Source organism: Balaenoptera physalus (assembly GCF_965194825.1).
Source record: "Balaenoptera physalus genome assembly, chromosome: 4".
Lineage (NCBI taxonomy): Eukaryota > Metazoa > Chordata > Mammalia > Artiodactyla > Balaenopteridae > Balaenoptera > Balaenoptera physalus.
Genome location: NC_138891.1, coordinates 137,640,463 through 137,665,925, shown reverse-complemented (window position 1 = coordinate 137,665,925; position 25,463 = coordinate 137,640,463). Strand labels below are relative to the sequence as shown.

The 25,463-nt window shown below is 46.0% G+C and overlaps 1 protein-coding gene and 1 long non-coding RNA gene across 3 annotated transcripts in view; one reads left to right on the top strand and one right to left on the bottom strand.

Moving 5' to 3' along the window:
* The window catches only part of LOC309659309, a 117,314-nt gene that overhangs the window by 41,841 nt on the left and 50,010 nt on the right, over positions 1-25,463 (bottom strand). The gene's annotated exons all lie outside the window — the stretch shown is intronic.
* SETD4 (SET domain containing 4) overlaps positions 1,083-25,463 on the top strand; it is a 586,654-nt gene continuing 562,273 nt past the window's right edge. The window contains exons 1-11 of one of the 2 annotated variants that reach the window (XM_082458843.1): positions 1,101-1,312; positions 2,883-3,052; positions 6,658-6,753; positions 10,834-10,871; positions 13,007-13,095; positions 14,623-15,052; positions 17,166-17,340; positions 18,823-18,904; positions 19,830-19,910; positions 22,436-22,559; positions 23,672-23,838. In XM_082458843.1, the coding sequence (XP_082314969.1) occupies positions 2,980-3,052; positions 6,658-6,753; positions 10,834-10,871; positions 13,007-13,095; positions 14,623-15,052; positions 17,166-17,340; positions 18,823-18,904; positions 19,830-19,910; positions 22,436-22,559; positions 23,672-23,806 (1,323 nt within the window). In that variant the 5' untranslated portion in view covers positions 1,101-1,312; positions 2,883-2,979 and the 3' untranslated portion in view covers positions 23,807-23,838. Of the gene's footprint in view, positions 1,313-2,882; positions 3,053-6,657; positions 6,754-10,833; positions 10,872-13,006; positions 13,096-14,622; positions 15,053-17,165; positions 17,341-18,822; positions 18,905-19,829; positions 19,911-22,435; positions 22,560-23,671; positions 23,839-25,463 lie in introns of those variants that run through there. The other variant, XM_082458844.1, reaches the window with a different exon arrangement.

The following is a 25,463-nucleotide window of genomic DNA, read 5'->3' as shown; positions in this document are numbered from 1 at the left end:
AGCTGGCGGACTAGTGTCCTAAGGAACCATCTTACCTGAGTTAGAATTCAGGCTTCTTTTATACCAAAAGGGGAGGGGTTGTGGCTGGTTGTTGCAGATCCCTTGGTACTGGCCAGACTCAGAGGGGTGTGATAATCCTTTGTTCTTGCAGCTGTTCACAGTAGGGCTGGTCATGATGTTCTCGTAAACCTTCAACAAGTTCTGCAACTTTTTAATCTCTATACAAATGAAAAGTGTTATGCCTTTAAAATGCAAGCCTGGGAGTCAGAGCCTCGTGGAAGGACTATTATGTGTATTTCAGGCTGTGGACAACGTTTTTTCTCCGTTTCGTAACACAAAGGTGCAGAGCCAGCATGACTAAGCACAGGCAACAACACAACCGTTAGAGTTAAAGGAATAGATCCAATATAGAGCCAGGTTGTTCTCTGTTACAGAACTAGCGTTATGGGTTTTGGAGAGTAACATCTCCAAATGTCAGGTGAAGTACCCTTCCTATAGCTGGGAACTCCGCAATCAACATAATGCTAACCTTTATCACTTGGCCAAGGCAGTGTCTGCCAAGTTCCTCCACTGTAAAGTTACTTTTCCCTCCTTTCCATGCTGGGCTGTCTTGGAAGCAAGAGATAATCAAGGTGGGGTGGGTGGGGCAGAGATTGAGCCCCACCTCCTGTAGGGAGGCATATTTACATAAACGACTGGAACTTTCCAGTTAGGCTGATCCTGGGACAAGTACACCAACAGGGACAGCAGGGTGAAGTGGGGCTGGGCTGCCTGCAACGGGTTAAGGCCGGACTGTGGCCCGAGGCAGGGCGGGGTCAAGGCAACTTCGGCCAGGAAGTGGGGGAAGGTCCGGGATTGAGAGGCCCCGGGGCGAGGCGAAAGGTGGCGGGCCAAGGCGCGGGGTGGGAGGGTCCGCTCTGGGATGCGCGCACTTGGCGGTTCCTCCCCTGGTAGTACGGAAGGACTCCGTAGGTCGGCTTTTCAGAGCGCAGTTCCCGGTCCACGGATCACAGGCTTTTCTTCCCCCCGGCACCCGGGTCCAGCTTTGGGGCGCTCTGACCCCAGCCGGTTTTGGCGGTGGCGCTTCCGGAACACAATGCGCATGCGCACGCCGAGAGGCGGAGGCCCGCGGCGGAAAGAGCGCTCAGCCTGGCGACTGAGGGCGTGGGTCAGTGGGGACTCGAGGCGGGCCTGGCGGCGCTCTATCCCTCCCCCTGCTGCTGCGGCTCGCTTCTTTAACTCGCGAGCATCTGGCGCGCTGTTCTGGGTTTCCACGTGGGCCCGCCCACCGCCATCTTGAAGCTGTGCCAAGGTGAGCGGGTCGACTTCCGGGGCTGGGCCTGCCGTTGCCCAGGTAACGGGAACCCGCTCCTGCCAGAGCTTTCCATATATTTTAATTTTGGGGGGGGTCAAAAAGAGAGCTGAGTTCGGATGGCCTACCCCCGCCAGGCCTGGCATGATGCTGCTCATTACAGTACCCACCTACCCCCACCCCCCGTTATCTGGGAATCGTTCATTTAGCGAATGTCGACCCGAGAAGCCGCTGTGCAGGCGCGAAGGACCCTAAGGTGGGGAGTTTGTGACTGGCCGGGGTCTGAGCTCGCCCCCTGCCCAGCCAACCCGGCGGCCGGAAAACGGCGGGGGCGCGGGAGGGGCGGGGTGTGTCGCAGCTGTGGGGCGGCTTCACGTCTAGGGGCTGAGGACTGGGGGCGAGGACAGTGCGGCCAGCCGTGCTGTCGCCCTGGCGCCACGTGCACAGCTCGCTCGCCGGACCCCGGGAACCGCGCGCGGCCGGGCCGGGCCTCAGTGTGGACGCGTCTCGGCCCGTGCGCGGGCGGGGCTCTGGGGACCCGGAGGGGACGAGCCGCCGGTGGCCCTGGGACCGGACTTGCCAACTTCGGGTCGACCAAATAGTGAACCTTCCAGTGCTGGGGTGGGATAGTAATAGGGCTTGGAGTTCGTGTCTTGTTATTAATTTCAGTTCTGTGGCTTTTAGTGGTTTTTAAAAAACAGTGGTATGATTAAAATACACATATATATATATGCACGTAAGTAATATTCGTATTATGTCACTTATGTACTCATACATATATAAGGCACAGACTAGGAGGATACAGAAGTAATAGTAAAAGTCCCCTCCCCGTGCATATTTTTTAATACCCTTCCTTAAAGCCTCTTGTTTTATAAACATAAAATGTGCACAGTATCAAACTCATAAGGGATCATTGAATTTGTTCTGCATCTTTATTTTTTCATGTAATATATCTTGGACATTTTTACATCTTAGCGCATACTTACTATTAATGGCTTCATATAGTAGGCCACTCCATTATCTGATCATGCTGGAGTGTTTAATAGATTTCATTTTTATATTTCCGAGGAAGTAACGTATAGAAACTGTAGTCATTTTAGATTTTCTTATCATCTCTTTGTTTTGTCTGCCCTCTTGGCTCTCATTTTCTCCCTAATCTGTGGCAAACCCCCGCTTAGTTTATATTTATTTCAGGATGCTGGTTTTAAGGACAAATCATTACTTACTTCACACTGAAAGAGGATTTGGTTTTTTTCTCTAAGACTTCCTAGCAGACGGGGGCTTCAGGACTACTGTTTATTCAGAGTACAGATAGGCTGGTGCTTAGTAAATGTTGATTATCGTTGATGTAAACGTCACCAAAGCACACAATTATGAAATCAGTTATGAGGATTTCTGTGATTAATCAACATTTAGTAGGACCTCAAGATAAAACTGTTTTAGAGGGACTAATATAATGGGCATTCCATTACTGCACATGCTATAGCTCAGTATAAACAATTTGTATACAAAAACACTTTAAAGAAATGGTTTACTAAATAGTTACATTTGTATATTTAAATCCTTATAGGTACAAACAACAGTGATTATCATACAGCTGGAAAGAAAGGCAAAGAAAATGCTTTTTATTTTAGATTGGGCAATTAAGCAGAAACTGCAGTTTTAGTATGAAGAACGGAGGTGGAAGAACAAGCCGAATCAGAAGACGAAAACTCTTCACAAGTTCTGAATCAAGAGGAGGTACAGTTTTGATTCTTTTGGTGCCAGTGATGAAAAAAAGGAATCCTTTGTTGATTGGTATTAACACATAGCTTTTCTCAGAGGCACATGAGCAATGTTAAATTTATTTATTTTTTATTTATTTACTTTTGGCTGCGTTGGGTCTTCGTTGCTGCGCGTGGGCTAGTTGTGGCGAGCAGGGGCCACTCTTAGTTGCGGTGCGTGGGCTTCTCACTGCAGTGGCTTCTCTTGTTGCGGAGCACGGGCTCTAGGCGCGCGGGCTTCAGTAGTTGTAGCACGTGGGCTCAGTAGTTGTGGCTTGCGGGCTCCAGAGTGCAGGCTCAGTAGTTGTGGCACACGGGCTTAGTTGCTCCGCGGCATGTGGGATCTTCCCGGACCAGGGCTCGAACCTGTGTCCCCTGCATTGGCAGGCGGATTCTTAACCACTGCGCCACATGAGCAATGTTCATAGAGAATATTTCTTAAAGAATATTCTTTTAAATAGTGCCATTATATTCTTTTAAACCCTTGTAGAAATACAGATATATTGCTTCAACTATGTCTTCTTTGGGGATGACTCCCAGGTTTCTGTTTCTGGTCCTGACCTCTCTTCTGACCTCTAGCTACCTATAGGATATCAATGTTTGGATGTAAATTTATCATTTCAAGTTCAGTGTAACCCAGTCTGAACGAGATACCGTATGTGAAAGTGCTTGGCCCACTGAAGAGTACTACATAAATGCAATTGTTATTTTTCATAAAAATTAATAGCACTCCTCCTAGCTGACCCCCAGCATGTCAGCACCATGGAGGTAATCTTTGACTGTGTATCCTTCTTTGCTCTCTGGAGCCCATGTCCTGCTAACTCTCACCTGGCCTTTCTTAGGTTAACTTCCCCTCTCTGTTCTACCCAGAGGTGACTTTAGCCAGCTCTTGGCTGGTTCGCCACATTCTTGTTTTCTTCCCTGCTGCTTGTTCCATTTGTCACTGTCAGTCTAACTTTCTGAGGGACGTAGCCTTTTTGGTTTAGGAGCCTCCAGGATCCTCATTCCCTCTCTCTCTCTGTTTTTTTTGGCCGTGCCACACGGCATGCAGGATCTTCCCCAACCAGGGATTGAACCCGTGCCCCCTGCCTTGGGAGCACAGAGTCTTAACTACTGGACCGTCAGGGAAGTCCCCCTCATTCTCTTTTGTGTACTCTCTGAACTCCTGCCTGACAGCAACTCCCTTTCTAAGTGGCTCCCCCGCCCCACTCCCTGTGTTGGCAGTAGGTTCTCTGCTCACCATTTCCTGAGCACACCTCCCACATTTCCACCTCTGCCATTCCTCAAAGTCCTTCTTCAGCCAGAACATCTTTCTTCCCTTCTCCCTGCTTGTTCAGTTTCTCTCTAACCTTCGAGGCTGAGTTGAGATCTTATGTTTTTGGTAATGCCATTTCCAATTCTCACTAATGTCACTGGGTTATCATGCTTATTGGGTATTATTCTTTAGGAGCTATGGTTTTCCAGTTGTTTTTCATGGAAGTCTTGTTTCCCCAACTAAAATGTTAACTTTTTGAGGGTGAGGAACATGTTGAACGCTCTCCACAGTGGTTAACAGTGCTGGGAGTGTAGTAGTTGCTTATTAAATGTTCTTGCTGTAAACTCTGTTCTCTAGGTTGTGATAACGTATTTTAGGAGCCTTAGATTTTGGATCATGTATTTTTTTAGAAAACACTTTCATTGAAGTATAATTGATGTACAATGAATGTCACATATTTAAAGTGTATAATTTGATAGATTTTGACATATGTATACACACAGTAAACCATTATCGAAATCAAGATATGAATATATTCATCACCCCAAGAAGTTTCCTTGTTTCCCTTTGTAATCCTTTCATCTTGCCCTCTTTGAACCCTCTCTCCCTCCATCTTTAGATAACCACTGATCTGCTTTCTTTCACTATTGGTTTGTTTGTTTTATAGTTTTATTTAATCATATAGTATGCATTCTTTTTTATCTGCCTTCTTTTAGTCAGCATAATTATTTTGAGATAATTCTCTGTTGTGTGTATCAATAGGTCATTCTTTTTTATTGCTGATAATATTCCATGATTTGTTTACTTCAATTGTTCCAGCAATATTTATTGAAAAAACTATTCTTTCTCCACGGAATTGCCTTTGCATTTTGTGAAAAACCAGTTATCCACATATGTGTGGGTCTGTTTTAGACTTTCTTTTCTGTTCCATCGATTTCTTTGTCTGTCTTGATGACAGTATCACACAGTCTTAGTTACTGTAGCTTTATAGTAATAAAAAGTTTTGAAATCAGTATTTCGAAGTGGTTTTGGCTATTCTAGGTTCTTTGCATTTCCATGTGAATTTTAGAATCATCTTGTCAATTTCTACAAAAAAGCCTGCTTACATTTTGATTTGGATTGTATTGAATCTATAGATCAATTTGGGGAGAACTTGACTTCTTAACAATGTTGAATCTTCCAACCCATAAGCAAGATGTAGCTCTCCATTTGTTCAGATTATTGATTTGAGATCTTAAAAAAATTAAAAAAAATTTTTTAATTGTAGTAAAATTACATGTAACATAAAATTTACCATTTTAACAATTTTTAAGTGTAGTTCAGTAGTGTTCAGTACATTCACATTGTTGTACAACCACTCTCCAGAATTCTCTTCATCTTGCAAAACTGGAACTCTATACCCATTAAATAATAACTCCTCATTCCCCTCTCCCCCTTGCCCCTGGCAGCTACCACTCTACTTTTTGTTTCCATGAACTTGGCTATTCTAGATACCTCATGTAAGTGGAATCATACAGTATTTGTCTTTTTGTGAGTGGCTTATTTCACTTTCAATAATGCCCTGAGAATTCATCTATAAAGCGTGTGTCAGCAGGATTGGTTCCTTCTGAGAGCTGTGAGAGGAGGGTCTGTTCTAGGCCTCTCTTTTTGGCTTTGTCGGTGGCTGTCTTCTCCCTGTGTTTCTTCTATCATCTTCCCTCTGTTCTTGTGTCCAAATTTTCCCTTATTATAAGGACACCAGTCATACTGGATCCAGGTCCACCCTGATGACCTCATTTTAACTTGGTTACCTCTGTAAAGACCCTATCTCTAAATAAGCTCGTATCCTGAGGTACTGAGGGTTAGGATTTCAACATAGGAATTTTGGGGTACACAATTCAACCCATAATAGATGCCTTTTATTTATTTTTCTTTGCTTTTTGCACTGGCTAGAACCAGTGTAGTGTTGAATAGTAGTGGGGAGAACAGACATCCTTCTTCTGTTCCTGATCTTAGGGGGAGAGCACGTAGTTTTTCATCTTTAAATATGTCAGCTGTAGGTTTTTTGTTAGATATTTTTTGTCGGGTTGAGGAGGTTCCCTTCTATCCTTGTTTGCTGGGAGTATTTATCAGGAATGAGTGCTAGATTTTATCAAATGCTTTTCCTGCATCTTTGAGATGATCTTGTGGTTTTTCTATTTTAGTTTACATTATTTGTGCATGTTTTGAAATTTATTCCCTTTTATGATACGACTGTCTGAGACAGTTCATCAGAGATTTACTTTTTAAATGGTGATCTGATTATACAGTGATTTTAATCATCAGTTTTTCTTTCCTCTCTTGATTAGTGAATGAGAGCTACAAGCCTGAATTTATAGAGCTTAAGAAGTGGCTGAAAGATAGGAAGTTTGAAGATACAAACTTAATACCTGCTCGTTTTCCAGGTAAGGTCTGGCATTCAACTCTCACATGAGACACATGTGGGCCCAGGTGGTAGGAAAGCAGGGGTGATTCTTGCAAGTGGGCTGTATTCTTTCTGGGGGCATATCATCTCCTCAACCCTACAGAAAATATCTAACATCTTCTGTTGTGTGGCAGCCTTTCTGCCTTGTAGGTGTAATATTTACTTGACCTTATTCTAAAAATGAGTTTAAGTGGCTTGTGGAGAGAAATTCCAAAATGGTGAAATAAAATTAAAAGTTAGAAAACGGAAAGGAGAATAGAAAAATAAGACGAAGGCAGGGATAAGGATAACACATAAAAGCCATGATTATGAAATTTCGTACCCCTGTCAGAGGTGAGCTACAGATTTGACTCATCTTTCCAGCAGCCCAATGTATATGATCAGTTATCTGAATCTTAGTATTCTGTAAACACACCTAAATTGTTTACTCATCAGAAGTACAAGTATTTCTGGAACTTAGACCGGAGGGAAACATCTTCACTGGGCTTTTCTGGGAGGACGTTGTGTAATGTGGGGTCTGGTGTCCCCATCAGCCTGCTTCGGTGATTTCATGGGATTTTCAAGCCATGCGGGCTGATGGGATTATCCCTTAGCTCAGGAGTGTCACCGTAGTTTTTTCTAAGGGGAGGGGTTCCAAAGAACCAGCAGAGGTGCTTGGTCCCTGGGGGGTGGCTCCAGGAGAGGAGCCCTTAGGGAGGCCTCAGCGGTATTGCCCCCCGAGCGTTGGAGGAGGAGCCCCTGTGTGGCGCTAGTGTCCACAGTCACCTGAACAGGGGTGGGTGAACATTCTCTTCTGGAAGGTGAGGAGCTTGCTGTGGAGGTTGGATTAACATTGTTTTCTGAAAATTGAGGAGCTTGTCATGGAGTTTGGGTTAGCATTCTCTTCCGGAACATTCTCTCACAGAAGTTGGGCAGCTTGTTATGGGCTTGTGCCTGCATACAAGGCGACCCAGCTCTGTCCACAAGTGGGCTTGAGGTAACCACAGAGAGGACCACCTGTCTCTGTGCTGCAGATCTGCTGTAGCACAGAGACAGTTATGTGCTGAGGGCCTTGAAGTTCTGTATCACAGGGCAGGTGTAGACATTTCACCTTGTAGAATATTTATATCATATGCCTCTGAATGCTTCCCTTGGCAATTAAAATGATCATTCAAGTACCCATTAGGTAATTTAACTTTGAGCAAATTAACTTCCTTATATATCACCCAAGATAAATGATTTATCACGTGTGCCCCTGGTCCAGTGAGGCGATGTGTGTAAAGTTGTTCCCTATGTGTCAGTTATACATGATGACTTTGGGCTAAAATACTTGATTTGAACCATGTTCTGTTAGGATTGCTCCTTCTTTATGATGGTGAACCATATTTATCAGCCTCTAACAGAATGTTTAACTTTCTGTTTTTGTGTGTCAAGGAACGGTCAGTAAAAACCATACTCTTAGATTTTACTGGATGGAGTTCTTTATGAGATGATCAAGGGAAAGTAGTGTCAGGAGTGGACTTGCTGTGCCTAAGGCCTGCCTACTCCTCGGGTGTCACTTTGCCTTAAGAAGGGTAGGTTTAAAATTATCAAGCAGGAATTGGCATATGGTTTCAATCGAATTCCTGAAAATAAGTAATCTGTCTATGGTTTGGAGCAGTGAAGAGTTAGCAGTTTTAAAAGTAGGAGCAACTTCCTCTGGGCCCACCTCCAGATTCATGGTCTTGGAGGAGCTAAAGCAAAGTGGTTTGGCAGTGATCAGAACCCAGTGCTTACAGTTCTGGGGTCAGGGAACCTTCTGCCTTAGCTCGGGCTGCTGTAGCAAATTACCATGGGCTGGGTGGCTTAAAACAGTCATGTATTTCCCACAGTTCTGGAGGCTGGAAGTCTAAGATCTGGCGTGGGCAGATTCAGTGTCTAGCGAGGACCGATTCCTGCTTTGCAAATTGCCATCTTCTCATTGTGTCCTCACATGGTGGAGAGCTGGGAGCTGGAGCAGGCTCTCTTGTCTCTTCTTATAAGGGCACGAATCCCATTCATGAGGGCTCCACCCTTATGACCTAGCCACTTACCAGAGGCCCTACCTCCTAAAGTCATCTCACTGGGGGCTGAGAAATCAACCTATGAATTTGGGGGGGACACAAGCATGCAGTCAGCAACACCTCCCCAAAGCGCTTTCTGTATCTTCAGCTCTTCATCAGTGTAGGATAGGAGAGCATGTTGATGGGAGTCTGTCAGAATGTACAGAATTCTGGGGAGTTAGTCTTGGTTTATGGAGGGGCAAGGCAAGGCTCCCAAGTTGCAAGCAGGATTCAGTCTTCAGACTCTGACCTGATTTATGCTTTGGGAGCTGACCCTAGTATTTCCTTTTAATGCTAACAGCACTGTCCAAATCGGGGCCTCCCGGGTAGATGGATGGTAGCAGAAATTATAAGGCAGGGAGAAGTCTGTAATAAGATCCTCATGGCCACTTGCTACCTTGCCTTAGTAAGTGCAGGTTACTGTGATCTGCTTTCTGATCTACTGAATACTATATTGTAGACATATAGGTAAAGTATCTTCCGGATATATTCCACATGCCAAGTTCTGTTCATGTGTGCTCAAAGAGAAATTTCCACTTAAATTAGCATGACCCCACAGAAAAAAATCCTCTCATTAGTAATTGATTTCAGGAAGGGTTCTGGCCCACAGGGATGATTAACTCCACCGTGGGACACACAGAAGAAATTAAATAAGTTCTTAAAACCAAAACCATGTGTTTGAGCAGCAGACGCTTCTGGGTAGGGAGATGACTCGTCCAATCAAGCTTGCCAGACACCCGATTCGGGACCCGAGGCGGGAATTCCCTCCAGGAACCTGCAGCTCCCATTAGTCCCGCGGGCGTTGACCTCTGCCGAATTATATACCCTCCTAGCTGAGAGGAAAAAGTCAACAACTGTGGATTTGAGAAGATGACTAGAGAGACTCCGTGTGATAGTTACAGGTCATACCTATTGTGCCCATCCCTGCCGGAGAAGCTGTCGTCTGACTGTTGCAGGAGGGCAGCCTTGGGCACAGAGGGGTAGACGTCTGCGTGTTGGTGGCGTTGACAGAGCTGCTGCGGAGGTTAGTGTTGTGAGTGTGCTCTGGCCCAGGCCTTGGCTCACGGGAAGCAGCTGGCCCTGGATCTACGCTGCTGAGCTCCTCCGGTCAAGGAGGGCGTGGCTAATGGCTTGCCTGGCTGGGGTGCGGAGGGGGTAGGCCTCAGGCTTTGTGGGACCTGAGTGGGCTTTACTGGTCATTCTGTCAAAGACTCGAGATGATTACTGGGGAAGGCCGGGTCTGGCAGTGGGTGAAAGTGGCCTGCGGGTCCAGCCTCTGAGGTTGGGTGGGTGTTAGGATTAGGCTCCACCCCGGCTGGTGAGCCCCAGGGGAGAGAGGCCAGCCTCAAGTTTCCTGTAAGAGGCCCAGCAGCAGATCTGCCTAAGGGTGATGATCTTTAGGTGTTGACTCTGAAGCTGACTTTGCCCTTCAAGATTATAAACCCAAAAGGAGGTCGGGCCATTTTCCAGAATAGCTTCTTTTTTTAAAAAAAATTATTTATTTATTTTTGGCTGCATTGGGTCTTTGTTGCTGCGCACGGGCTTTCTCTAGTTGTGGCGAGCAGGGGCTACTCTTCGTTGCGGTGCATGGGCTTCTCACTGCGGTGGTTTCTCTTGTTGTAGAGCACGGGCTCTAGGCACGTGGGCTTCAGTAGTTGTGGCATGTGGGCTCAGTAGTTGTGGCTCGCGGGCTCTAGAGCACAGGCTCAGTAGTTGTGGCACACGGGCTTAGTTGCTCCGCAGCATGTGGGATCTTCCCGGACCAGGGCTCGAACCTGTGTCCCCTGCATTGGCAGGCGGATTCTTAACCACTGCACCACCAGGGAAGCCCCAGAATAGCTTCTTGATCCTCTGGTTGCCCTGGGAGTCAAAGGATGCGAGACACTCAGCTTCAGCTTTGTGTAATTTTGAAGTTCATCCACATCTTTTATGCAAAATAGTATCTCTAAGACCTTGAAGAAAGAGTAGGATTTACCCTTTTTCTGTCTTTGCATTCCTAGGTACAGGAAGAGGGCTGATGAGCAAAACATCCCTACGGGTGAGAATTTCTCTCTTATCTTGAAACCCAAAGTCGATTTTCCTGCTTTGTTTTTGTGGTTCAAACAAGTGAATTAAAAATATTTTAGACATACAGATTTTTTTTTTTTTTTTTTTTTTTTTACTTAATGGATAATTTTGAATACAGTTCTGTCAGTTAGAAATAAGTTTGCAGCGTATAAGAGACAAACCCAAGGTAACTGAGCGCAAGTGTCTCTTGCCGTCATGTAAACAAGCCTGGACAGGCAGACCTGGGCTGGCGCGCTGGTCTCTTGGGCTCCGTCCAGCTCTTATCCACGTTCTGAGAGGGAGCCCCACACCCTCAGCTCCAGGGTGTAGCTCCAGGAGCTTGAGCAGCAGGATGGCGCAAGGGGTGAGGAAGGGCAGGCTTCCCCTCATCCCGGAAATTCCAGCTCCGTCTCCTCTGCCAGCTCCCAGCTGCCGCGACCCTGCCCCCTTCAGGTGGGACTGCATCGGGGAGGAGGAGGAGCAGGGAGGGCGTGTTGGGGTAGGCGACTAGCAGTCTCTGCCGCAGCAGGTTTTGTAAATCGGATCATATTTTAAATGCGCTGGGGATGGGGTGGGGGTGGAAGGGAGCTGCTCGAATCTGAGCATTCATGGTAAGTACAGCCCGGCAGCCCAGCCGGCTGCTAACCCTCCTGGCTTCTGTCTCCTCACCTGGAAAGCGGGAGGTAAGTCATGCGGATGCTCTCCAAGGTCTGTTTCAGTTCTTCTGTGCTGCTTAAAGGGTATCTAATGCACAATTTTCTGTAAAGCTAGAAATTAATTCCTTAATTTATTTGTAATGATCTTAATTTTCTATTTCAAAACTGTTTTAATTTATTTTTAGTTCCTTAATTTAATTTATAAAAAAACCCAGCTGTGTATATATCTTTAGCCTAAAGAATGGTAGCTTTTAATGTTGTAATTCTATTATGCTATCTTAATTTTTTTTTTAAACATTTAAAATTGTGGTAAAATTTACATAACATAAAATTTACTATCTTAATCATTTTTAAGTGTGCAGTTCAATAGTATTAAGTACACTAACATTGTTGTGCAATATTTTTCTTTTTGAGGGGAGGTATATGACTTCATTCTGTAGCAGAATTTGGGGGGAGAAATACACCTCTCATGAATATAGCAGTGACTATGGGTAGTTTTTGTTTAGATCATGAAATGATAATTGGCAGTTGCTTTACATGTACTTTCAAATGTGGCTTTTTTGTGAAAACTTTTTGAAAATTGAGATGTATTTTACACATAGTGAAATGCACGGATTTAAAGTGTCCAGTTTGATGAGTTTTGATGATGAAGACATTTACCCCAGTCAAGACAGAGAGCATTTTATTAAGTGCTTTTTTTTAAATCAGAAAGTCATGGGATGTCAGAGCAGGAAGGGACTGTAGTGACCATCCCAACTCAATCTTGAATCACAGATGAGGAGACCAGAAATTGAACCCAGGAGATTTTGGCTGTGATGTTTAACCAACTTAGATGCCAATTATGATGAAAGCAGGATCTTATATCTGGCTTCTTAGTGCTTTGTTTCTGATGTCTCTTCCTTGACATCTTGATTTTTCTTTCTATGTTTCTGTCTCAGTGGGAGAAACTGAAAGCTATACTTTGGCAGGTGGTCACATGAGACCCTTGTGCTGGGGGGGCTGCCCTTCTTTCTTCAGCCACTTGGCGCAGGTTATATGGCGAGTAGGCCATTGCTGGGAATAGTCACTGGACACATGGATTTCACTGGAAGAATTTTTTGGAGTGGTTTCTGTCTGTTGCCTATAGGTAGCACTATTTCCTGGTGTCAGAAAATGAAGGAATAATATGATTTGAGTTGTCAGAGTGTTTCCACATTCCTTTCTGGTGGAAGGTTGACTGGTGGTGGGTGTCAGTCACACAATTAACCTTTAATTCTTGCTGGGGATGTAGTGTCTATCCCTGGCGTGGGAGCAGCCTTGCCTGCATCTGCTGACTGAAACTGGGGAGCCCATCCACTGAGGGCTCTTCGGTCATCTGTGGTTGGGCTCTGCTGGGTTCTTATTAGATGATTGTGGAATCAAGGACTTTAAAGACTCATTCAGGTCCTTCCCAAAGCATGGATGTCCTAAACTTTACTTTCTTTTTGGCAAGGAGGGACAGATGATTATCTCATTGCCCGAGAGTTGCCTGCTCACCACGGACACAGTGCTTAGAAGCTACTTAGGGGCGTATATTGCCAAGTAAGTGACCGCTCACCTGCTTGTCTGGGGCAAGTGCTTCTCCTTTAAACTTTATATCATTGGAGAGTATGTTGTCCAAGACATAGTTCATTAGGACCCAGCCCTTTCATGTAGCTGATAAATATCTGAAATGATTTGAAAGGTTTACTCTGTTTTATGAAGTTGGTTCTTAATTCATTGTAAACTGCATTTTTAAGGTTTTAATAGGCTGCTTGGGATGTGGGTTTGAATCCTGATCTAACCTTACTAGAAAATAAGGATTAAATGGGATAATAGATGTAAATCACGGCTGAGTGCCTTGACTCATGACAGTCCACTCCCCTCCACTGTAGTAGGTCTTGACAAATTCTACTTACTCTTTTATTTTTACCCTTATTGTACTTGCTTGAATTCCCCTTCAGCTATGAAGAGCTCTTGACAGTATGAGAGAGTTGGTTTTGTTTGGCATAGAAGAGAGGAGGCCAACATGGGAGCTGAGAATTATTTTCTGGCTTATGTGATAGGGGGTCTCTGTTTTGGGTGGGTTTCTGAGGACAGTGTGAGGGAGATCCTCAGCATAATGGGTTTCTAAATTATAAAGGTTGAAAGATTGTATTGTTTCTCAACCCACAGTAAGTTCTGGACTTTTTTCCCCTGGCTTACTTTTGTAAGAGGGCTGGTGTATTTTCATTGGCGTGAGTAGAGGCAAGGATGCTCTTAGTATTAACATTTTCTGAAATTTTGAGTAGAATGCATGGTAATTTAGGAATCTGGACTTTGAAGGATTAATGAAAACTTTCCTAAATACATTCATGCAACACGTGATCTTTTTATTGGTAACAAATAAAAATACTGCAATGTATAATTTGCAATAGAATGGGTAAATTTAAGACAAAAGCTTTAGATTTGTAACAGGTATATAATGAGCCTATTCAGTTTTCTGCCTGGGGTAGTATCATATAATAGAACTTTCTGCAATGATAGCATTGTTTTACCTTGTGTTGTCTGGTATGGTAGCCACTAGCCACATATGGCTCAAGAGCACTTGAAATGTGGCTTGTATGACTGGGGAATTGAATTTTCAATATTATTTAATTAAAAAAAATAAAAATTGAAATAGCTGTATGTACCCAGTGGTTACTGTGTTGGATGGGGCACGTCTAGGTTCTTTCCACCGATTGCCCTCCAACCCCCAAGATTTATAGCCTTAACCAAGTGAAACAAGTGAAATTCCAGCAAAAGCTTTAACACTGGAGAACCAAGTTGGAAGCAAAGAGGTTTTTGCAAGAAAGAATCTGTGGCAAACAAAGCTGGAACTCGGGTTAGTGAGCCAGTTCTTGCATCAGTGTGACTGATTCATTGCATTTGTACTGGGGTGCAGTCCGGGGAGGAAAGCCTTAAGGAAGGAAGACCCTCTCTTGGGTGCGTTAGGTGAACTTGGCCACAGTCCCTCTGGGAGCAGAACTAAGCCCTAGGATATCTGTACCTCTTGCTTATGCCATATTTTGAATGAAAGTAATTCCTTTAATCTGCTTTTCATTTTAAAAGGTGGCAGCCTCCTCCATCTCCTGTGCTGGCTCTTTGCGCCTTCTTAGTTTCAGAAAGGCATGCTGGGGACCGGTCTCCCTGGAAGCCTTACCTGGAGGTTTTGCCCAAGGCCTACACCTGCCCTGTTTGTTTGGAGCCAGAAGTGGTGAATCTTCTTCCCAAACCTTTGAAAGCAAAGGCCAGAGAGCAGAGAACCCACGTGCAGGAGTTTGTTTCTTCCTCCAGAGACTTTTTCTCTTCCCTGCAGCCTCTGTTTTCGGAGGCCGTCGAGAGCATCTTTAGCTACAGCGCGCTCCTGTGGGCTTGGTGCACCGTGAACACCAGGGCTGTGTACAGGAAGCGCGCGCCGAGGCAGTGCTTTTCCGCAGAGCCGGACACCTGCGCGCTCGCCCCGTTCCTAGATCTGCTGAACCACAGCCCCGACGCCCAGGTGAGACGTTAACCGGGAGACCTGTGTTTGGTTTCAGTAGGAAGGGCTCTAACGTGTAGAACCTGTGACTCGGGAGAGCGAGCAGAACCACGGGGAGAGGTGCAGCTGGTCAACCCACCTGCTGTCAGGTAGGCTCCTCTCTTTCTTCCCGACCCTGTTTCCCCTCCGGCATCCTTTTCCTTTGCCACTTTCCCTGCTCTGCTCTGCAGGCCTGCAGGTGCTCTGTCCCCTGTATGGCCCGAACCCTAGCCCTCCCCCGCCTCCCCGTGGTGCAGCAAGCATCCTTCTTCCTCCTTTCAGACCTGGGGCTGAAGTCTCGCTTGCTTTCCTGTCTCTTTCCCTTTCGCACTCGGTGGCATCGCTGTCAGCATTTTGCTGTGATCTCTGAGGAACTTGCTCCTTCTCCCCTTGGAGCTCTGCAGTCTTAGAGGACAGGGACTTTGCCTTGTACCTTTTGTAACCCCAGTGCTCAGCACAGGGCCTGGCACGTAGTTTCTGGCTGGATGGCTATTTCTGGGAAATCGTTAAGGGGTCCCACTTTGGGAGTCAGTCGGAGATCTCTTCTTCCCCAGGCTTCTCTGCTCCAGCACATAAGGGAGATGATTGTATCTGCGGGGCACACGGGGCTGAAGGCGTGGCATGAGGGCACAGGATGTCTGTGTGTCAGCTAACCTGTTGCCTGTGCAGGGTGCGCTTGCAGGTGCCCTGACGGGACCCGCACCCACGCTGTCCTCTTCGTGACCCGTGCCACCCTGAGAAGCCCACGTGCCCACGAGAGGAGAGCATGGGCGTGGAGGGGAGGCCCTCCCTGTGCTTTCTTAGGCCGCGACCATCGCCGTGCCTGTCTGCTCGTTGCTTTTCTAGAAAGATGCATTTCTAACAAAATTAAGCAAAGGAGACAGGGTGGATGGGTGTTTCTGTGGCTGATATTGCTGAAATAAAGTCAAGGGGGTACAGGACAGTAGGGTACTGGCCACAGGGACTCGGTCAGTCCCCATTGGCGTGACTTTCTTTTTATTGGGCTGTTAGTGCATTTATGTTCCAAACCAGGGATTTTACAGTTGAGTGTCAGGGCGTCGCAAACTACAGTCTAGGGCACGGGTCCCAGGATCCTGGCAAAGCCTAAAATACTTACTCTCTGGCCCTTCATGGAAAAAGATCGCCAGCCTCTGGTCGAAAGTGCGCTGCAGCTGGCTTTTGACGTGACACCGCAAGCCTTGGCCCTGATCTCTTGTTGATGCCGCAAGGTAGAATTTCAGCCTGTTCTTATCCTCATCTCACTGCAGTTTGCTGCTTAGTGAGAAGGCCTCAGTGCTTGTACCCGCCGCTTGTTGTGGGAGCAGTTCGGTCTCCTTGGTCTTTTCCTCTCGGCCTGTTACCTAACAAAGCTGTCACAAAATCCATATGACAGTATCAGCCAACATCATGCTGCTCACAAAAGGCTGTGTATCGTAGGACCTGAAATTTCATGCTCGGCCTTGACGTCTTTGGGCCTCGCGGGGCCCCGAAGGCCTGACCGTGAGTTCCTCTGCCCTCTCCGGATATTTCCCACCCACCGGGCAAGGCTTCCCACCCAGTGGGAAGTTGCCCTCAGCCGGACTGGCTGTAGCCCACCTGGTCCTCAACCGAATGCGTGTCACCTCCCTGCCAGCCCTCAAAATTATTCAAACAGGCAAATCACATCGCCCCAGGGGAACCAGGGCATCACCCCTTGCTCCTGCAGGCCTGCTTCCCATGGCCTCTGCTGTCACTCCGCTCCCAGGCGCAGCCCCTGTGTGGCCCTGTGTGGCGTGCTGTGTCCTCCCCCTGGGCTGTATGGGTGACTTACAATAAACTGCCGTTAGTCATCTGTCCAATGTCAGGTGTCGATGTCAGGTGTCGTGTGTTTGGCCATCCTCAGAGCCCCCAGGCGGGACTCCCTCCCACCTGTATGGGGTGAAGTCGAGGAGAACCAAAGAGGCCAAAGTGCGGACGTGGCATTTTTTTCTCCACGTGGATAAATTCCGTGATGAGTGCTCTTGAAAGCGGCATCCTGCTTAAATTAATACGATCACTTAATCTTTTTAGTTTTCTGCTTTGCTTTAAAAACATCTTTTACAATTCTTTTTTCTAGGTAAAAGCAGCGTTTAATGAGGAAACTCGCTGTTATGAAATTAGAACAGCTGTGAGCTGTGGAAAACACAAAGAGGTGCTCATCTGCTATGGCCCTCACGATAACCACCGCCTGCTCCTCGAGTATGGATTTGTTTCCATCCGCAATCCTCATGCTTGTGTTTATGTCTCAAAAGGTTGGAATTAACTTTGGTTCTGATCACTAAGATGATAGAATTCCCCACCCCCCCATCTGTGGTTATGTTAAGTTTTTGTAACAACGGCAAAACCTTAAAGCGTATATCATTTATTTTCTCCTAGGCAGGGCTAGCCTAATTCTTATTGACCACGTCATTTTGGTGTTGAAGTAAAGCCAGCAAAGCTTTGATCGATATTGAGGATAAGAAGAACTGAGAAGACTTTTATTGCATTAGGTCAGACAGTAGAATGGAAGAAAAGAGAAACTGCTAGGGAAATAAATAGAGTATTAATAGATGGCAAGAAATGGAAATTTTTGTACTGAGACATTGTCACTTAAGATAAAATAGGATTAGAGAGCAACAAGTAAAAAATATTTATGAAGCACCCACTGTGTGTAAGGTGCTGTACCAATCACAGGGTAAATATGTTACACAGTCCTTCTTTGGGCGGTTTAATGGCATGATAAAATATGCATTCCACTTATGTTCTTTTGTTACCTAGCACCATCACTGGTATTACTCTTTTTAAAATAATGATTTACCTATTAAATTTATGCTGTGAAAATTTCAAATATAGTATTAAAAATAGTACACAGGGGGCTGATTTTTTCCCCCTTCCTTGAAGCAGCAGAGAAATAGTTTTCTAGGCATTGAAGAAATGGCTAGAGATTTACTGAGTGTATAATTTGAGGTAGTTTTAATATAAGTTCTAATGGAAATAGAGACTTGGTCAAGGTGATACTACTCCATCCTATTACTAGCCAAAGTAATAATGTTATTTCTCAAAATGAAATGGAAAAGCGAAAACTGGGCCTTGCTGGGTCTCTTAGAAAGCTAGCTTTGAAATTAGCCTTATATTATCAGAATAACTTTAATATTGATGACCATGAAGTATTGATTTGTTAAATAATTTGAACAAAATTCACACTTTCATTATTTCTGCATTTAAAAATAAAAGTAGAGAAATGTAAAAAGAAATTTTAAAAATAGAAAAATCCCTCATTATCCTATGATCCCAAAAAGCTTTGTTAATTTTTTCTTGTTCATTTTCAGTTGTTTATGATTACAGTCACTAATATCCAGACAGTTTTGAATTCTGGCTTTTAAAAACTGAGTCTTGGAAACATTTCCTCATGTTTGTACGGAGGCTGTACTTTTGGTGGGTGTAATTTCTCAGCAGTCCTGCTAATGTCATTACCCGATTTCGTGGGTTGATTTGCTTCGTGGGAGCAGGAGCTGAGGTAGCAGATGTTTTGTCCCCTGCCTTGGAATTCTTGTAGCTTTTCAAAGGGTTGAATCATACTCTCATTGAGTTGGACTTGAAGACTAGATTTTTTTGATGTGAAATAGGTAAAATTGTTTACACATGTCTTGATTGCTGACGGGAAGGAAAGTAAGCTGAGAAGAAAGGGTCCCCCCTCCCTTCCACCTGAATTATACCCTAAATCTCAGCCTGATTTTTTTTTTTTTTTAATGCAGATGTACTTGTTAAATATCTTCCATCAACAGATAAACGGATGAACCAAAAGATTTCCATTTTAGAGGATCACGACTTTATAGAGTAAGTGTTTCTCTCCAGAAATTATTCCTTCAGGAAATCTTGATGAAAAGTTGAGAGCTGGGGTTTTTACAGGTGTGAGCTGCCTCCCGACTTGTATCCCGTGACAGGTAGCTGCTTACTGAGCACTTACTTTGTGCGGCACATCGTGCTTCATGTTGCGGGGTACACAGGAGGGGAAGATGCTGGTCAGGAGACTTGTTTGGGGACCTAAGATACAAGCTTGAAGTCTCAAGTTACTGTACCGGGAGAGCCCCGTGTGTACTGATCGGTGGCCCAGTGTGTTTGTGGCGAACATGTGGTCAGGTGGGGTGGCATCGGCTACTGCAGGCCAGCCTGGCCGTCAGTCACCCGGCAACAGGATGCAGGCTCTTGGGACGGGGGAAGCCTAGGTGATTCCACGCCAAATGGGATAAACTGGGTTTGAGACCCTCCCTTTCAGATTTTCTTCTATAGGTGAAATTAAGTTCTGAATAATCCAGCAACACTGTGAGGGACACTAGCTCTGGTGGCTGCCATTTGTTTGATCCTGAGGCTTATCCAGATTCTTCATCATTCATCTCACTGTGGCCCCTCATCCAAGTTCAGCTTCTTACCAAATAAAAATAGCTTTTTACTTTTTTTTTTTTTAACACAGAGAATTTTCTGTTACTCAGGCTTTATTCTTAAGTATTTGCAGACTTACTTTTCTCTTTGTGACTAAGACCACGGGTTGTGCAATGTTTAGTGGCCCCTTTAAAAAAATGTTTGGCTTTTTAGTCATTTACCGTGATGTAATGAAGTACCGAAATGACAGATCGGTAATTTGTTTTTTTTAATTTAATTTTTATTTTATGTTGGAGTGTAGTCGATTTACAGTCTTGTGTCAGTTTCAGGTGTACAACAAAGTGATTTAGTTATACATATATCTATTCTTTTTCTACTTTAGAAATTTGACGTTTGGATGGGATGGACCGTCTTGGCGGTTACTCACAGCTCTTAAGTTGTTATGTCTGGAGGCTGAAGAATTGTAAGTTCCCTGTGTGTTGGTCATGAGCTATAGTTACGATTTGGACATAACTTTGGCTTTTTTGGGGCTTACATTCAAAGGCCCAACCTTAGAGGAGAAAGGAATGCCCTTGTATATTGGGGTTGCTTATTCTCTGTGTAACTTGCCCGTGTGGGGAGTGGTTCACTTCTAGGTTTGCACCATTTCTGGAATTCTGGTTTTAGAGTCATAGAGTACACGGGCCTGAGAACTGGTCTCTCCTCACGTGTATCCCCCTGGTGACCTGCAGCTCGTTGTTCAGGGTGAACACTTCGAAAAGTGTGTGCCTTGGCCCTGGTCAGAGGAGAGCCTCTGAGCAGGTGGGTTTTTCCTGGGAACAGACCGAGCTCCTGACCACTGGCCGGGCCCCCCCCCGCTCGGTTCTGTCCTGGGGGCAGATCCAGACCCCTGCTCAAGGTGAGGCCTGGATGTTTCCATAGAGGAGGCAGGTGGAGGAGCCCCCAGTGTCGACACGCGTCCTGGTCAGGTCCTCACTGTTCCTGAGAGGCTGTTGGTCCTTCCCTTAGCGTGGAAAGGATAGTCACACACGCGGCCGTGCGCCGCTCAGCCCTGGAGCTCCTTGCGAGGGAGTCGGGGAGTAATGCCCGATACTCAGCAAATCTCAGGTGAGAGACACCCCAGGGAGGACTTCCTGAAGATGGCGAACCCCATCCTCGAGCAGTTGGGAGGATCAGGTGAGATAACGCCAGAAGTAGCCCTCAGCACGGTGCCTAGAAGTAGTTTGTGCTCATTCCATCGTGCCTGTTGTGTTGCTGTTTACGATGTTGCTTACTTCCTTTTCTGTAGGGACTTGGGGAGAAAAACTATCCCCTGGTCTCAACACCAGAAGCAGTTGTGTCTCTTCTCAGCAGATGGTGTGTTTTTGTCGTACAGACACTGAATTCTGTATCTGATATGTTTCCTTCTTTTTATTGCTCACTAGAAAACTCAGAGGCAAATTTGTGGTCCATCCATGTGTGCAGGATTCTAAGGCATGCAATTTATCACTGACTCATTCCTGGCTGTATCTTACCTTTCTTCTTCTCATCTTTCCTTCGTCTTGTTTTCCCTATCCATTCATCTTGCGTTTTATTTTATCTCGTGTGCACCCACATAAGTTTCTTTCAATCTTTCTTGGAGACACGTCAACCTCAAATTAAGTAAAGCAACTGGATGTTTCCCAGAGGTCCTCCTGAGGCGTCTTTTCTTCCCTCTGAGTGCTTTCTGACTACCTGAGTGGCATGGCAGAGGAAGCATGTGTTTGGGATTCTGCCTGACAGGTATTTGCATGCTAGTTCTGCCTCTCATTAGCTCCGTCACTTAGGGTGAGTGCTTTACTGTTCCGGATTCTCAGTTTCTTTGTGTCTGAGGTGGGGATTATAATGCTTTCTTTGCTAGGCGGTTGTGAAGATTAAAACAGATAATGGCTGCATATAAAGCGCTGTTCCTGGCACATAGCAATGGCGTTCCTTCTTTTTTTTTTCTTGGCCGTGCCACGCGCATGTAGGATCTTAGTTCCCCGACCAGGGATTGAACCCGTGTCCCCTGCAGTGGAAGTGCGGAGTCTTAACCACCGGACTGCCAGGGAAGTCCCAAATGTTATTTCTTGACTTCCTTTCTTTCCCGAGAACTCATGTGCTCCTGGGGTTGCCACCATCATCCCTGAAGCTGACGACATCTAAGACTTCATTTTCTGTATGGCTTTTGGGCTGTTCTGAATTTCTCAGCGACTTCTGTGCCCTCCACTGGGATGGTAGAGCCGTCACCGTGGCCTTTCCCTCCTCAGCCACGTGCACTTTCGCGTTCTGTGCATCCAGCATCCGTCCCCCCGCCCCCTTCCTCCCTGGTTAGTGCTCCTCGCCGGCCTGTAGGCTTGACTCAGCCCCTCCTGCTCGGCACCTTGGCCGCGGCCCCCTCTTGCCTCCCCTGCAGAAAGCTGGCCCCGCCAGCCCACTGAGCCCCATTTCCTATGGACTTCCGTAGTGTAAAATTGGAAGGACCTGTGTGTAGAGAAAGGCTTCACTGTAGATTCCTCTTTCCATCTGCAGAGCATTTTACTTTGTGAAACATGTCCTGTTCCGTTTGCCATTTTTTTTAGGAGAGGCTGTCATTTGAAGAAAAGGAAAACCTCCGCCTTTGCTCCTTAGTTGGTAGTACTTTGACTGTGGACTCACCTTCCTGTCTGTCCCTTGTTCTCTTCCTGTGGCTGGTGGACGTGACTCTTCTTACTCATGTGCCAGATGCAGGACTGTGATGCTAATAAAACTCAGGCCCTGCCTGCAGAGAGTGCCAGTTCCCTCGCTTCTTATCCTCAGCGTTCCTTCTTCTTTCCTGTATACCTTGTCTGCTTCAACACAGCACCTGCATGTGGTGGGAGGTTTGAGGGAACGTGCTGATGGAATGAGTTTTATTATGTTTCCGGAAAAATAGAGAAGTGTTCAAGTGGAAAAGCCGCCTTTGTTTTTGAAAACCTGCTGAAATGACCTTATTGAATATTTTGGTTCTAGGACATGCTGGAAAAAAGTACTTATTGGGGAAATAATTTCAGATACAAATGAGAAGACAAGTTTGGACATAGCCCAGAAAATATGCCATTATTTCATCAAGGAGAGTAAGGCTGTGCTTCAAAAGGTATGTTTCTAGAATATTGCGTTCTTTTCTTAAGGAAGTGTTTTGATGAAGAAGTTGTTTTGTACTGGTACTTGTTGGATAGGGATAGTCCACCTTCTTAGGGTGTTGTTAATGCCTTAATAAATGAACACTGATGTAATCCGTGTTTTGACTGTTAACATGTGTCTACACCTTTTAATGGGTAAAATTATTGCATGAATTCTTGGTAATAGATTTTTAAGGTACTCTTTCCCTTTTATTCTTAAATTTTTTTAGTTAAAAAAATTTTTTTTGGCTGGGTTGGGTCTTCATTGCTGTACACGGGCTTTCTCTAGTTGCGGCGAGCAGGGGCTGCTCTTCGTTGCGGTGTGTGGGCTTCTCATTGCAGTGGCTTCTCTTGTTGTGGAGCATGTGCTCTAGGTGCGCGGGCTTCAGTAGTTGTGGCATGTGGGCTCGGTAGTTGTGGCACGTGGGCCCTAGAGTGTGCAGGCTTCTGTAGTTGTGGTGCGTGGGCTCAGTAGTTGCGGCCCACGGGCTCTAGAGCACAGGCTCCTCAGTAGTTGCGGTGCACGGGCTTAGTTGCTCCACGGCATGTGGGATCTTCCCTGACCAGGGATCGAACCCGTGTTGCCTGCATTGGCAGGCTGATTCTTAACCACTGCGCCACAAGGGAAGTTCCGCCTTTCCCTTTTATTTAATGAATGTTTTAATTAAATGAGGAATTAGCTTATTTGAATGAAAACATTACTAGGATTAAAAAAAAAAGTTTTATTGAACCTTGAAGACATTGTGTTGAGTGAAATAAACCACGACCCAAAAAGACAAATACCCTGTACTGTATGATTCCACTTAAATGAGATATCTGGAATAGGCAAATTTATAGAGACAGAAAGTAGAGTAGAGGTTACCAGGGATTTGGGGAGGGGGAAATGGGGAGTTAATGTTTGATGGGTACAGAGTTTCTGTTTGGGATGATGAAAAAGTTCTGGAGATGGATGGTGGCTATGGTTATATAACACTGTGAATATACTTAGTGCCACTGAATTGTACATTTAAAAATGGTCAAAATGTTAAATTTTATGTTTATGTATATTTTACTACACTAAAGAAAATCATTTAAAAATAACTTCCAGATTTCTCATATGAAAGATGAAGAAGTGGCTTTGATAAACCAACTAACTTTGGTAGAAACACTGTGGACAGAAGAGCTGAAGATTCTCCAGGCCTCTGCCGAGACCCTAACCAGTTTGCAGACAGCTTTTACGTAACTTCACTGAAGTGCAGGTGATCACCTCCAATGGTGGGTGTGACTTCTTAAACATTTTTAAACTAAGGTTTATTTTATATAGACTCATTTACAGTCAATGAACGGTTTCTATTAAACAGTTATCTGCATAATCCTCCTCCTGCTTCTGTCTGTGGGGTGGAGCGGTGGCTGCTTGGGGACGTTGAAGGGCATCTGCAGGGGCAGAGCAGGTCCTGGGGACTCCGTCCCATCGGTGTTTCTGTTGCTGTCAAAGCAAATAGCAGTCCTGGAGGAAGACGTCCAAGGAACGTATGAATTCTCACAGGAGAGCGAGGCTGGGAGGGAGCCTGGGTCAGCCCGGGGCTCCGTTTGTGGTCTTCCTCTGGGCGTCCTGCTTCTTACCTGACCCACGGCCGTAAAAGCACAAGACGTCGTGCTGCTCTATGCTCTGATGCCAGCGGGTTAGGGCTGAGGGGCCTGTGGCATGTGGCGGTGAGTGGCTGGGTGGCTTTGGAGGGGGCAGTGTGGGGCAGTGCCCAGCAGTCTTGGCTCCCAGCCGGGCTCCGCCCCCGCCGCTCTGAGCTAGAGCAACGCACTTCGAATCTTCGGTCCTTGATTGCCCATCTGGAAACGAGATTGTTACGGGGGTCCTGCGGCACAGGCCCGGGTGGCGCTGCCCCTCCCCGTCTGCGCCTCCCCTGCCTGCTGAGGACCGGGGATTAGCTCACGGGGAGGGCCCCTCCAGCCCGACTCCCTGTGATTTCTGTGCGCAGGAAGTGAGTTCGTCCTTGTCGAGCAGGAGACTCCTGGGGCCTCACCAGTCCTCCCTCTGTTTACAGTTTCCCAGAATGTGTTCAAATCTCTGGTCAGCCCGTGTCCCTTTCCCATTCTCTGTGGTGGGTGTTTAACCCTTCTATTCTGCTCCTTTTCTTCATTTTAATGGGGGTATTGGGAGGAACAGGAGATAAAGTTTTGTGCTTACTTGGTCATTTTGAATTAAGGCTTTGCTTTCCTTTTTTTTCTTTTTAAAAAAAAAAAAACAATATAAGCGCTTTAGGCTGTTGATGGCACTCTGAGTATAGTTTTTATATAAAGTGTGCTTTAATTAGTACTTTTTAGATCTTGGCTCTGGATTTATACTTTTCACAGCGTTTTCATGCCCGTCAATTAACAACTGTGAGGGGATCAGAGCGGGTGTCATCATATATCCCAGAAGCAAATACGTGCGTATTATAAAAACTGGATGTTGTTGAAACATACGGCAGTAACGTTTATTAAACGTTAGCGTCGCTGGGTCGAGGCCCCGTGCTCGGGCCTTGATGCGCGGAGTTTTACGGAAGCCTCACAGCCGCCCTATTTTACAAACAAAGACGGGAAGAAACGGCCCGAGATCCCACACCTAGCGTGTGGCAGAGCGACGGTGCCCTCTCAGCCGACCCTCCGGGGGACACGGGTCACAGCTCGGGGGCGTCAGTGTCCGGAATTCCACGTGCTCTCCGGACTCGGGTACGCGCCCCTCACCCATCCTCACCGACGGCCGCGCTCCTCGCCCTCCTCGCCCTCCTCGCCCACAGGCCTTGGTGGGCGCGCGGCTGCCCTGCAGGTTTCGCTGAGGAGTCCGCGACAGGGTCGGCCTCGCTCTCGCCGCCCTGCCCTGCGATGTGAGAGCTGTGCTGAGA